The sequence below is a fragment of the Musa acuminata genome, chromosome BXJ3-5 (assembly GCF_036884655.1).
Source record: "Musa acuminata AAA Group cultivar baxijiao chromosome BXJ3-5, Cavendish_Baxijiao_AAA, whole genome shotgun sequence".
In the NCBI taxonomy this organism is placed as follows: domain Eukaryota; kingdom Viridiplantae; phylum Streptophyta; class Magnoliopsida; order Zingiberales; family Musaceae; genus Musa; species Musa acuminata.
This window is the reverse complement of record NC_088353.1, coordinates 2,364,451-2,378,650: the sequence shown is the minus strand read 5'-3', so window position 1 is coordinate 2,378,650 and position 14,200 is coordinate 2,364,451. Positions and strand designations below refer to the sequence as shown.

Below are 14,200 nucleotides of genomic sequence, written 5' to 3'. Positions count from 1 at the left end.
CCTTCTTTGGATCACTTACATAAATCATGATCTTATAGTATACGCAATGAGCCATATAAATTTTTCCATACAAGTTTTTACGATGCTTGCATATAAATTTTATATGATGAATCATGAACTTATTGTAAACATACGAAGTCTATATAATGTTTGAGTATGGTATGCATTTTATATGATCAATCATGAACGTATGAATCTTCTTCTCTTATGATGCAAATTTTTACATGATGATGTAAATAAGGTTGTGTGCTTCACAAACAAAAATTTCTTTCAAGTTGAAATCACCCATGACAGTCCCATACAACTATGTGAGCAGTGCTTATTGCCTATAGGTAGTGACACCGCCCAGCTGGCAGTAGCACTGCCAGATGTCACGGGTGGCAGGTGGTAGCACCGCCCAGCTAGCGGTGCCACCGCCCGCAACTTGCCCCCCTTTATAAACTTAAGTTAGGGTTGACAGTAGAACCGACCCCAACACATTCTACACTCCTCTAAACAGCTCCAAACCGATTGCTCTCCCTCTAGCAACTCAAAAATCCCCACTTCCCATTAGATCAAGGATCAATCTCCGACATTCTTTGAAAGATCACTAGAAAGGAGAACTACTAAGGTAATCTCTACACCAAACTGATTCTCCTTTGTATTACTTGTTCTTGCTCCTTATTTGCCTTCATTATTATAATCTCAATGGCTTCTAGAAGATCCTCTAAGGACAAAAGGAAGAGGAGATTAGATAAAAATTATAACTCCCTACTTTTCGATTCTAATCAACATGCCCTAAAATTTTCTTCCATAGAGTCTAGACATGTTCATAAGGGTAAATATGTTGATTTAGATGAGTTAAGTGATTTGGAACATATTCAATGGTTTACTAATCTAGACATTCTCCCAATTCTTCAAATTAGTGAACCTATTTACCCTAAACTTGTTAGGCTATTTTACAACAATTTACATCTATATGAAGAAGAAAGGGTATCTACCTATCTATTATGACATCAAATACCCATTACTGATAGATTAATTTATAACATCATATGAATTCCGGTAAAAGAAAGGGGGTATTATTTTAGAGGATAATGGGATGATGAAACAATTGGGACTACTTACGTTAATGCTTTAGGAATAATTTTTGGTAATCCTAACTTAACGATTCTTTTAAAAAACTGGGAACATTTACTACCTTTAAGCACCAAAATACTTAATCACATCCTAATAAGTATTATTCTCCCAAAGCAAAATCATCATGATGAAGAAATCTAAATGGAACTAGGTACTATGTATTGGATTATGAAAGGACATAACAATTGTTTTGGTTATCTAATCTAACATAATATGATTGAACTATCAAAAAGGGACATGATGCTTCCATACGGTGGCTTAATCATAAGACTACTCCATGCATATAATATTGTTATTCCACCCGAAGAAGAAATTATCAAACTAGATAGATTTAGTATCATAAATAGAAATATACTTTAACAGATGAGGTGTACATTTAGAAATGGAATATGGACCAGACTGCCTAGAAGGATTGATCCCCACCAACCTGAACCATAACCTGAAATACCAATTTTTAAGTGTAATCAATCTCCTCCAACTAGTTCCTTTGAGAAATTACCTCCAGTAGAGCAAGCATCTCCCTTATCTATCTATGACATAGGGACTCGGATGGATCGTTTTGAACGACGACAAGATCGACTTGAATAACACCAAGATCAAATCTTAACTGAGTTGCAGCACATTCATTAATAATTTAATACTTTGTTTAGACATTTTTACTTTTCACCACCTGAATAAGCTATGTATGTATTTGTAGAGAAGTAGACATAATTCCTCTTTGTTATGTTGTTTACTTTAATGTTGTAAACCTAAAATGCTATTTACTTTGATAGTAAAATTATGCGCTAACTACCTTGATGGTTTCAATTCTGAGCTTACTTTAATGAATATATCACTCTAAGAATTAGACTTAATATATCTTTTGAATGGATAAATTCCTTGATACATTTAACTGTTGGTATCTATGACTTGATGTATTATGATCATTTGTGGAGTTAGGAATGTTAATTTGTCCAAATGCATGAATTTGATGTATATCTTTTTCGAACTATCTTTATGAATTTCTTGAATGAAGCTTTCATGAGATTATGCCATATCAAGTTTACTTCATACCCTTTCTCCATCACTTTTGATACACTCAATCACTTCATAGATTTCATTGACAAATGCATCTCTCATATTTATCTCTTGTGAATTTGTATTGGGAAATGGATTTGATGTGATGATCCTCTCATTATGAAGGCTTATTCATGAAATTTCTTTTATCGTTCATATGATGATTTTTTCACATGAATTCTTTCTTAATGAAGGAAGAATTTTTATGATTCTTTTTTATGAGATGAGCACTTGCAAGAATGAGGATTTGATTTCACGTAAATATCTTGATCCTTGTGAAAATTGAAGCATAACTTAATGAAACCCTTTTATCATTTTTAACTTCATTCAAAGTTGGTTCTCAATAGATTTTCCTCCTTACTCTTCGTCTTCATGCAAAGTTTTGATGAAAAATAAAAAGGGAGCAGTTGATGGAAGCTATCTCTTTAATTATTATAATTTTAATGTTAAAAACTTTTGAATAATACCATGTCATGAATGCTTAAAATATGATTGGTATGAATTTTTTTTTACAATTTGAAATGTGACATGAATTTTTACTACACTTACATTGTTGAATTGTTCTCCTTTTTATTGATGACAAAGGGAGAGAAATAATACCAAAATGTGGTAAATTGATGACAAATGTATGTAATATATTTTATCATATATACTTAAAATGTTTGCTTGATAAATTTCCTTCTCTACGATAATATATTTATAGATTAACTTGCTATTTTGTAATTGATATCTTGCCATAGAATGATGAATTGCTATCTTTGTCATCTTTAAATATCATACTTGAAAAATGGATGTCATGCCTAGACATTATTTTGAGAATGTTAGATCAGGAATCATGATGTGTGTATTGATAAGTTTAAATGAACTTAACTTATCAACTTTTTTCTTGAATTTAAAGGCATTGAATTCAAGAATGTATTTTCTCAAGTATAACATATAGATAAGGGAAGTTAAGGTTAACTTCGTCATCAATTGATTGTCATCATAAAAAAGGGGGGATTGTTGAATCTCAGATTTTGATGATGAAGTCAATTGTAAGTTGTTTGATCTAATCTATATATCGAGAAAAGTGTGCAGAATTAACTATAATGACAGTAAGACATAAAGCAGGTGTTGTGCCAGAGTCAAGATCAAGATCTCATTGGGAGTTCGAGAGTTCGATGGAGGTCTAGACGTTCGTTGGAAGTTCTACGGGAACCAACCGAGAAGTCCAAGAGCTTGCCATAGAAGCTCATCGGAACTCGCCAAGAAGATCGTCGTAAAGTCCAAGAGCTTGCGAGGAGTCCACCGGAACATTGCCGAGAGTTCATCGGATGTTCGTCGGAAGTACGTTGGAAGCTCGCCGGAAGAGCAATTGACGCACCGGAACAAAAAGTACCATAAATTATATCTTAATTATCATAGTTAGAGCATAAATTAAGTTAGGATTGGGAGGTAATCCCACTAACTTAATTATGAGCCAACTGAGCCCTTAACAGGGTTGAATTTGGTCGAATTGAGTACCCAATTCAGCCCTTGAAAATATGGCCGGCGGTGGCATCGCTTGGAAAGTAGTACCTTTGGATTCCTGGGCGGGGGTACCACTGACAATAGTGCTTCCAGCGATGGTATCGCCGACAGTAGTACTGCCAGCGGTGGTACTGCCCTTGTTCGATGATGGTACTACCCAGGGTCATATCAACAATGGTAGTACCGCCCAGTAACGACAGTGGTACCACTAGTACCTCGGATTCCAAGGATGTGACACTTTTTGGCTTCAATTTTGAAGTCATTGAGGCCTATAAAAACCTCATCCTTTTCTGCAAGCACGAAACAATTGGCTTAATCTTGAAGTCTTGAGTCTTAAAGTATTGTAAAAGTTAGAGTTCTCCTCATTCATCTCTTAGCTTTGTAACCATCCAAGAGGAGGATTCTGAAAAGGAGAAAGCATTGTAAAGAGGTGTTCGGTCTTCACCTATTAAAGGAAGGCCTTTAGTGTACGTCGGAGATCTCGTCAGAGGAGGACTCTGAAAGTGGATGTAGGTCACATTGATCGAACCACTCTAAATCTGGTTTACATTTCGTTTTGAGCGATCTTCTTTAATTACAAATTATTTCATAGCAAATTGCTTCTTCTACTCGTCTTGTTTTCACTACACTTACGCTTTCTTACGGTTTAAAGTTACTATATTTCCGAATCGATTTTTTTCGAATCTACAAAATATTTTCTAAAATTATAAAAGTTTTTCACTATACTAATTCATTCCCGATATATAGATTTCGAAACTTACTATCTCAGGAAAAATCGCCAAATTATGCAAGTATCAAGAAAAGTAGAATCCAATAGAGTGAGAAAAATAGTAATAAAAAATCAGAATAATTTAAAAAGAGATAAGCCGATTAAATTAGTCTTGAAAAGTAAAAAAATCACAGGAGGTTTAAGCTCTGAGTCTTTGGGATTCTAAATGTAATCCAATTCCTGGAATGGACCCCATGGGTCAGAACACCGATGAGGAGGAGAGCCACAGTAGAAAGAGAAAGCGTGCAAGGCCAGAAGAAGACGACGAAGTGATTTCTTAGAGGTTTCATCGGCCCGGTAGCGGGATACGGAGGAGAAGAGAACAGCAGAAGAAAAGATCAGGTAGATTTCTCTGAGGTAATATTCTCTGTTCCTCTCCGATATTCTCATCTTTAGGTTTTCAATGATGATCTCGTTTCATCTACTTCAGATTTTTGTATTTGCCCTAATATTTCTTGTGGGCTGCTTTGGCCACTTTATGATCTTTTATGTGTGTTTTCTTGTTGTTGGACTCTGTAAAAAATCTGATTTTTAGAGTGTTCCTGGATTGGAAACCCTACTTCGGTTCCATGCAACTCTTTGCAATTAATGTGTTTGCTTCTCATGTGATTTATCTGGGTTTGGATAAAAAATGCTCCCTTTCGCAGCATGGACTAAATGTAGTGTTGGGTGATGCTTCAGTAAGTATTTTTAGCTCTTAGCATAAGCGATCTTTGAACACCTTGATCTTAAATGGCCGACAAGAAAGTATTTGTCTGTTCTGCGGCAAACTGTGGAAGCAGTTAGGATTTTAGCTTGCTATTGGCTTCAGTTTGAAGTTCCAACGAATATGATCCTCTGTGATGCTTGCCATCAAGATCTGTTTTGTTTCCAATATTGTCGGGTGTGTCTGCTAACAGCCATGTATCTGTTTAAATGGCCTGTGATGAGTAATTTCAGTTTGCTGCGCCTGCATGTTTCAAGTTCAGAATCTATGCGAGTCCTAATTATAAGCGGCAAAGAGGGTTTTTGGGGTTTTTGTATCAAGGGCGTGGGTGGCATTTCTTGCCAATGTCATCTTTTACTTGATAAGCTATAATGGGTCAACATGGATGGTCTGATCCAGACTGGTTATAATTCTAGCGTAACTAGACAGTAATGCTTTCTCTCGTGTTAGAGTTGCTCCATGTATGGAGCTTTGTATATATATTCTTTTACATTGTTGTCAATCAATGTAGATGATCATTAAAGCTGACACCTTAGCTAGTCCTGTGAGGAGATTAATGATTAGCTTCCTTAAATAGCCAACTATGGAACCAACGATCTGGTTGGTTGGGCATGGTCTATTAGACTCAAAAAGCCTGAACATCAAAATTCATTTTTTAAGGAATATTTTGCATATTTATCGAACAAAAGCAAAACCAATAATGTAAAGATCACTCATGCTTGAATGGATGCTGTAAATCATTCCAATTAGTGATAAGAATTGTTATATGCATGACTACACAGATTTATCTTGTTTTAATTATTATGTGTTGGTCAAATGAAACTATGTTTCCATACTATTAAATGCTTTTTTAATATTAAATCTACTCAAGTCTTCTTTGATCTTCCTCTACCTCTTCTGGCTATTGTGTTCTGAATTGACTCTCCCATGTCCAGAAAATTATGCATTCAGCATGTTTACCATGTTAAGGAAATCATGCTGGTAAATCCTTTATATTTAAGATTATAAAATTAACACAGGTGTGTGTGTTTTTTCTGTTTTGTTTTATGCTCACTTTGCTATCTTCCTCTGCGGTTAAGATATGGTGGGATAGCAACACTCCTGATTCATATGGTACTATGTTAATTTGAAGCTAAAATACCATGGTTCTTCAATATTCAAAACAGATTCTGCTCCATAAATATATTTTTCTTGTTCCATTGGACAATGTCTTATTTGAAGGATGCCATCTTAGGTTTCTGATTGAAGTGGATGGTTTTGAGTCCATTTGGGAGCGCTTATTTCTTGCAGTATTTATTCTCTATATTGCCAGTGTTAATTTCATCATGAGTTCCATTTCCCTAATTTGCTTCCTCTAATCTATGCAAGCAATCGCCATTTTTTTCTTCATGATATCTTGCTCAACAAACATTCTCATTATAATATGTAGCACATATTAGAAGCTTACATTTTGCAGTTTAGTGATTATTATGGATGAGGGTGGGCAGAGGGGGAATGGGAGATACAAGACTGACCAATACAAACCATCTCATGCACAGGTACTGCAGAAACTTTGCATATATATAGATATTTATTTATATATATGTATGTATGTATGTATGTATGTTCCCAACTTTGTTCTTTTCAAGCTGCCTGATGAATTTTTGTACTGATCAAATAGCAGAAAATGTGCTTTCATTTTAGTGATTGATTTATCTTTTAACAACATCGTCTGAAGCACAGGACATTTTATCCTGTTATTACTATAAGGGGATGTCATGTTAGACAGCACAATGACATGTTTTCCTCCTTAATGCCAATTTGTCTGAAACCTTTGAGAAAAAAGCTGCCATTTTTTTGTTGTTTCTCTGTCAAGAGATAAAGTTACTGAAAAGGCATGTTCCTCTATTGTAATTATAAACAAATTAAACTATAATTTCTATTTTTTTGTGTCTTCCCTATACTAAAGCTTCATCAAAGTTTCTACCATTTTCATCTGGGTCATGAGATTGATCTGTTTTAGGTGCTTGGTTCTAGAAAACTAAGGTTAAACTCTTCCTTTTAAGAGCTTCCTTTGTTCTCCCGAACTTCAAATGTACATGCCATTTTGTGCTTGCCTTTCCTAAATTTTCGTTTCTCTAGTTTTATTTATCAAATTAAAGGCAGAAATTTTTAATTTTTTTCTCTGCTAAATTGTGATGAAGATTTTTTACACATATCATATTTAAGTATGCCTAATAGACATTCGATCGCATCACTCCTTGGTGGCTTAAATTTCTCTTATTATTATGGTTTTTGGATGATGTCCTAGTGGATGGCACCTCAGCATCACCTGAAGGAAAACCAGACCATAAAACTCATCAAAGCCGAACGCGACAAAGCTCTTCAAGAACGTGATCTTGCCATTTCTGAGAAAAAAGCTGCTTTGGTTGAACGGGACATGGCATATCTCCAGCGGGATGCTGCAATTGCTGAGAGGAATAATGCCATTGTAGAACGTGACAATGCTATTGCATCTCTTGAATATGCACGTGAGAATGGCATGAGTGCTAGCTGTGGACCTGGATGCCCTTCTGGTCACCATGGATCTAAACACACGTACCACTACCACCACCAGCAGCATCTTCAGCATATCCATCCTCCATCACAACAGTTGGTAGATGCCTCTGGCCAAAAAAAGGATGCACAAGGTGAGATGTTTCCCATATCAGCTGCTTCAGAGACTGGAGTGAAGGCCCTGAAGGCCAAAAGGGGAGGGAAGGGGACCAAAGTCCAATCGTCTTCATTAAAGAAACCTAGGAAGAGTAAAAGGGGTGGAGGTGACAATTTGAGCAAGCAGGTCACGATTGCAAAGAAAGCTGGGGAGTGGAGAGGTGAAGTTGGAATAGGGGAGGATCTGACAAAGCAGGTTTCGATGGCAAAGCATCATGAGTGGAAGAGTCAAGACCTGGGCCTGAACCAGGTGGCATATGATGACACGACGATGCCGGTTCCTGTTTGCTCATGCACTGGGAAATACCGCCAATGCTACAAATGGGGGAATGGAGGATGGCAGTCTGCCTGTTGCACAATGACACTTTCCATGTACCCACTACCGGTGATGCCCAACAAGCGGCATGCCCGTGTTGGGGGGCGCAAGATGAGTGGAAGTGCATTCAGAAAGCTTCTAAGCAGGCTTGCATCAGAGGGCCATGATCTATCTCTACCAGTGGACCTGAGGGAACACTGGGCCAAGCATGGCACAAATCGGTACATTACTATCAAGTGAGGAAGACTGTTGGAGAAGGGAAGGGAAAGATGCCAAACACATTTATAACTTGAAATAGCCTCTGGTTGGTCTTTCTTTTCCCTTATATTGAAATTATAGTGTATGATTCAGGTCTAGTACTAAGAGGTGCAGTCTTCTGATGCTTGAGAGCTCAATTGTATCTGCCTATCCTGGAAGGAGATTTTTCTAAATGGATTCTGTTTCCTGATGGATTATACTGCATCATCTTATGTATATAGCTTGTGCTATTGATACTAATTGTGGTATCTTAGTCTTCCTATCTCCAGAGGAACATGATATGATTGAAAACTAGTTACCATGGAGAACTATCTTCCTGATGCTCTAACCTGGTCTATCAGTTGATAGATGGCGAGTCAAAGTAATGCTAAAGCATCAGAAACTTCTTTTCAGGTGGTATGTAAGGTGAAAGGTCTTTGAACTGTAGTTTAGTGGTCTACTACTGTCTGCTGCAGATGTTTATATGCATTCTTAATCTCCATTACTTCTTAACTGACCAATGAAAGCTTGAGGTTTAATGCAGGTGTATTAGATGGAATTTCTTTAGTATTCAAATTAATCATTAGGTTTTTCTATAAGCATGAGGAACTGTAATTGATTTCTACTTTTACATCAATTCTATACAATTTATTCAGGAAGTTTATTGATTCAGAAATCCCTGCTTGCAGTAAGTTAGTTCTACTTGATCATTGTCTAAATCTGGGCTTGAGTTTTTCTGCAGTTGCTGGAGTGGTGGTTTCTCATTCATGTGGAACGATGTAGGATGTTTATAGAGAGCCAATATGAGATTAGTAGATGAAGAAGTGTATCATTTGAGTGCAACAAAGATGCGTTTTGCATTGCGAATCACCAACTCTTCCGGCTGAGAGTATTCACCCCATTTGCAACAGTGAGGGCAGTGTGCTTCATTCGTGTTGAAGAAGATGAGGAGAGCGGCAATGGCGGTAGTGCAAAGGGGTTTGGTTTAAATGGTCAGATCAGTTTTGTTGCGTCGCAAATGTCTGACAGATGTGACGGAGATCAGGGTTTTGGACAACGAATCTGAACCGTCCAAGATCGGGGCACGTGCAATTCTCGATAGCCGGATCTAATTTTGGAACTGTTACGGGATCGAGAACGGGCGAGGCGGCCTGAGAAGACTCGTGCCGCTTCATCGGGAGCCTTCCAAAACCTATCTGCCCTCGCAACGAAACTTCTTCCATGGAGTTCGCCTCCGCTGTCCTTCTTCCCGCCCCGCTCGCCTCGCTCTCCGCCGCTGCCGCCACTATCGCGGTTCCGATTTCGATCGCAGTCACCACTCCCACCACAGCTTGCTGAATCGTCTGGCTGCGAGGCAGGAATCCGATCCAGATCCCGAGCTCCTCTTCTTGGGGGTCTCCTTTTCCACCTACGAGAAGACCTTAATCGAATTGAAAGAACAGGATGACGCCGTCTTTATTGCTGATGAATCCGGCCCTTTCGTGGACCGACACAGAGGCAACGGCGGCGCTGAGGTTTAATGTCAAGTCTTTCTGTCCTCCAGCCGGTGCCTGCTACTGGTTATGCCCTTCTATTCTTGCTCGCCATCGAACTGGATTCCTTGATGTTTAGTTAATTTTTGGACTGGATTTTTGGTCAACACCCTTTAGCCTGAGGCCAATAGCTGGGATCTTTTTTCTCTTTTTATGATCAGTTAGATGCGTGGATGTAGATTTATTTATAATTTTATTTAATTATTCAAAATTGCAGTTTGCAAATGCTCATGCATGCTGATCCTTTCGGATCATTGAGTCACTGCTATATATGTGATTATGTTGCTGTTTTATCTGCTATTGCAAACACATAAACTTGTTCCTGGAACACCAATTTTTTGTAAGATTATGGCATCTTTAATCTAACACCATGGTGCATATGAATACAGTGCTGTATAAATATATGTGAGACTGATAAAATGACATTTGTATCACAGGATTTGTTCATCAGAATGGCATTTAGATTCAGTGATTCCCATTTCTAGTGTTTTGTTGGGTAATGGGACTCCGAGTCTCATTCTTGGGGGATTTCATCTGCCAATTGAGAGAATCTGAAATCTTGTGTGGCCAAATGCCATTGGGATCCCATGCTTTGCTAGTTTTGAGATATGCTTTGTGTAAACTGACCATTATGTGCTAATTTCTGAGTTATCTATATCCAGGGCTAGAAGATGGAGATCTCCGATATCAGCTATGATTCCAAATATTCATCTTCCAATGCGCAGCCTAGAAGTTAAAAACAGGTTGGTTTTGCACCAGGAAGTTTGAGGCCTACACCATAACATGGTAGAAGTATATTTTAGTTTCCCTTTTTTGTTTTTCTCTGTAGTTGTTTCGATGAATTTTCCTTTATCTCTTACAGTGGCTAACTGTAAACCTGTGGAACAACTTGAGAATGGAAAGTCTTGTATTGACATGTGTTTTGCAATAAGCATTGTAAAGACAAGAAGAAACTCCAGTAATGCTATATTCTCTATGTCCATGTCATTGTCTTTTTTATTATTTTTCTTTTTCTATCCAACCTTTGAACTTTTCCCCTTGTTTGAATTGAGTTATTCTTACACCCATCACAAAACTCCAATGTGATACCCTCCTCTTTTTCATCATTTTCTGTTTTGGTCAACAATAACATTTTCTTGTCTATTACTACACTAATTTTGTTCTATTACTTTCTTTTTTGGTTAAATGCAATAAGCTAAATACTGTTCCACTGCCATCTCTAATTTGTTTTGACACTATTTCTGTTATTGTAGGACATCAGTTGATGACATTAAAAGCTTGCGATTGATCACAGCCGTCAAGACCCCATATTTGCCTGATGGGAGATTTGACCTTGAAGCTTATGACTCCCTTATCCACATGCAAATCATCAATGGTGCTGAAGGTGTCATAGTTGGGGGCACCACTGGAGAAGGCCATTTAATGAGCTGGGATGAACATATCATGCTCATTGGTCACACTGTCAACTGCTTTGGTACCTCAATAAGAGTTATCGGGAACACTGGAAGTAACTCAACAGGAGAAGCAATCCATGCAACTGAACAAGGTTTTGCTGTAGGGATGCATGCAGCTCTTCATATCAATCCTTATTATGGGAAGACATCCTTGGAGGGAATGGTCTCACATTTTGAGGCAGTTCTTTCTATGGGCCCAACTATCATATATAATGTGCCCTCAAGGACTGGACAGGATATTCCACCCTCGGTGATACACACGATCTCGCAGAATCCTAACATGGCAGGTGTCAAGGAGTGCATGGGAAATGATAGGATCAAAGGTTATGTAGATAAAGGGATTGTGATATGGAGTGGGAATGATGACGAATGTCATGATTCTAGGTGGGCATTTGGAGCAACTGGAGTCATATCTGTTGCTAGCAATCTTGTTCCAGGGTTGATGCATGAGCTCATGTTTCAAGGGAAAAATCCTTCATTGAACGCAAAGCTGATGCCTCTGATCAAATGGCTGTTCCAGGAGCCGAATCCCATCGGCCTTAACACTGCCCTTGCGCAGCTGGGAGTAATTAGGCCTGTGTTCAGGTTGCCCTATGTCCCTCTTCCTCGTGCAAGGAGACGTGAATTTGTACGCATCGTGGAGTCGCTTGGTCGTGAGAATTTCATTGGCGAAAAAGATGTTGAGTTTCTTGATGAAGACGACTTTATACTGGTAGGCAGGTACTGACAATACATGGTCCATTATCTCAAGTTTCTTCCCTTATAGTATGTAAGCCATTAATGGAGTAAAACTCTATGATCTATGATCAGAAAGCAAATAATCTAGCTGTCGTGCTTGTCAAAGTTTTCATATGGTATATATATAGTTGATTTGAGGTTCTTCTCTCTTTTTTCCTCATAGCCATCACAGAAAGCATTTAACAGTAATTTGGACTCACCTAACCCAGCAAGCTATATAATTTCTTCTTCTAATGATCATTATGTTGGTTGTTGCTTTACAGATGTATGGACTCAAGAATGAGAGTAGTTTCCTATAACCATTGTGATAGAAATATTGGTTGAAGGGCCCGTGAGATTAATTGCATGTCTTCAGAAAGATTGACATCTGATTGCCCTATTGAAACTGCTCTTCTTTTAGAATATTGCGGAATGAGGAGTCCTTTTTTCCTTTGAAGTGGTACTGTTTGGTTTTAGAAATTAAAGTTTGTCAATTATAAATATGATCCTATCAGACCAATTTAATTGACATCTTCACAATTTCTGGCCTCAAAAATCAAAGTTTGTCCAAATTTAGAGGACAATTAGACTACGGTTATAAAAAAAAATTGTAAGAAAAGTAAGAAAATAACGCTAGGAGGATGGCTCGAACCTCTGAAAAATTAGGAAAAAGATTATAAACCTAATGAACAATTAGCCGATCAAAGATTATGGTCAATGGTGTATGATTACAAAATTAAATGTACAATTAGATAATGATCATACATTATTTTCATTTTTAGTATTATTACTCAAAGTATAATTATCCATTAATTTTTTTAACCATACATTATTAAACATAATCTTTGAGAGTCTAATTATTCATTAAATTTTTTGATCATACATCAATATTTCTTAATTTTTTTTTAGGTTCGAACCCTCCTTCTAGCACTATTTTTCAATTATTATTTGGATCCATCATATTTTAGTGAAAATAAAATAAAAGAAAATAGGAAAACTAAAGATGGTTTAGAATTTGAATAAATAAAAAAATTATAAAATAGAAAAAGAGTGATATATGTCCATCTAAGTCTAAGTCAAACCTATTATAAAAATTTTAAATTATTTAGACTGATCCTTATATGCGATGCATTATTTTTTGGTTTGACCCCAAGAATAATGTATCTGACTTAATTTTTTTTATTTTATTTTGTCTTTCTATTTAGAAGATTAAATATCGAGAAATATTACATAGATCGAATATATTTTGATGAAAATAAAAAAAACACTTAGAAAATAAAAAATTAATAAATTGTTTAGATTCTGAATAAATCTAAAAAATTTCGAAAAAAATCTTTAAAATTAAAAATATAATAAATATTCTAATGCAATATTTTCTTAAAAAATTTAAAACATTTGGACTCATTCTTATATGTGACACATTGTTTTTGGTTTGATTCGAAAATAGTGTATCGGATATCAGGGTGTAATTTTTTCGAACCAATTTTTTACGATAAGTTATCGATTGCAAAGTTTAAAAGCTAAAAAAATTCTAAAGATCCATCATGTTTTGGATTTGGAAAAAAAAAATCACAAACTATTCAGATTTTAAATAAATTATATAAAATAAAGAAAATCTCTAAAAATATAAAAAAAAAATTAATATATCTTTATCTATGTCCAATTTAAAGCTTTCATGAAAATTTTAGAGTATTTGGACCAACAATTATAAGTAACAGTGAGAGAGAAGATAATAGGAAAAGATCCATAGAAGTAATTGCGTAGCCATGTAATATCGAGCAACAGGAGTTTAAAAGATCCATAGAAATCGTTCCACCAGAACTGTGGGGTGCAAATAGCAGGACAAAAAATTACGTGTATCGTATGTTCTCAAAACAGCTGGACCGCCCATGAGATTGAGACTAGCAGTGGGTGGAGCCCACCGCGATCGACCAACCACGTATGTCACAACGATGACGATACGTGCAAGGTCAGGTCGAGCGTACCGGACCTATCCCAGATGGGGGACCACCATACGGGGCAAGACCAGGATCCGACCGACCGCCAGACGCCCGCCCATCCCTAAGCTTTGCTGTTTGACTTTGACTGTTCCCT

The 14,200-nt window shown here is 36.9% G+C and overlaps 2 protein-coding genes across 7 annotated transcripts; both read left to right on the top strand.

The window, feature by feature from the left end:
• The first annotated feature begins 4,653 nt into the window (after window positions 1–4,653).
• LOC135581433 (barley B recombinant-like protein D) lies at window positions 4,654–8,672 on the top strand. 5 transcript variants are annotated; one of them, XM_065151637.1, is made up of 3 exons: window positions 4,654–4,810; window positions 6,616–6,697; window positions 7,450–8,672. In XM_065151637.1, the coding sequence occupies exons 2-3, from the start codon at window positions 6,629–6,631 to the stop codon at window positions 8,404–8,406; spliced, it is 1,026 nt and encodes a 341-aa protein (XP_065007709.1). In that variant the 5' UTR covers window positions 4,654–4,810; window positions 6,616–6,628; the 3' UTR covers window positions 8,407–8,672. The 5 variants fall into 5 exon arrangements, with proteins under 5 accessions (XP_065007709.1, XP_065007708.1, XP_009399388.2 ...); XM_009401113.3 differs by having other exon boundaries at window positions 4,660–4,810; window positions 6,621–6,697; XM_065151639.1 differs by having other exon boundaries at window positions 4,668–4,795.
• A 151-nt stretch (window positions 8,673–8,823) lies between these two features.
• Window positions 8,824–12,270, top strand: LOC135638509 (4-hydroxy-tetrahydrodipicolinate synthase, chloroplastic-like). 2 transcript variants are annotated; one of them, XM_065151635.1, is made up of 3 exons: window positions 8,824–9,917; window positions 10,598–10,678; window positions 11,189–12,270. In XM_065151635.1, exons 1-3 carry the CDS (start codon window positions 9,847–9,849, stop codon window positions 12,114–12,116), a joined length of 1,080 nt encoding a protein of 359 aa, XP_065007707.1. In that variant the 5' UTR covers window positions 8,824–9,846; the 3' UTR covers window positions 12,117–12,270. The 2 variants fall into 2 exon arrangements, with proteins under 2 accessions (XP_065007707.1, XP_065007706.1); XM_065151634.1 differs by having other exon boundaries at window positions 8,824–9,962.
• Window positions 12,271–14,200: the final 1,930 nt, after the last annotated feature.

What these genes read in the sequence shown, in the direction of transcription:
- LOC135581433 (XM_065151637.1), top strand. Translation starts at nt 6,629, where the DNA reads ATGGATGAGGGTGGGCAGAGGGGGAATGGGAGATACAAGACTGACCAA. An exon ending in ACAAACCATCTCATGCACAG is followed by an intron (nt 6,698 to 7,449) that starts GTACTGCAGAAA and finishes ATGATGTCCTAG; the next exon opens with TGGATGGCACCTCAGCATCA.
- LOC135638509 (XM_065151634.1), top strand. Translation starts at nt 9,847, where the DNA reads ATGACGCCGTCTTTATTGCTGATGAATCCGGCCCTTTCGTGGACCGAC. An exon ending in CCAGCCGGTGCCTGCTACTG is followed by an intron (nt 9,963 to 10,597) that starts GTTATGCCCTTC and finishes ATCTATATCCAG; the next exon opens with GGCTAGAAGATGGAGATCTC. An exon ending in AGCCTAGAAGTTAAAAACAG is followed by an intron (nt 10,679 to 11,188) that starts GTTGGTTTTGCA and finishes CTGTTATTGTAG; the next exon opens with GACATCAGTTGATGACATTA.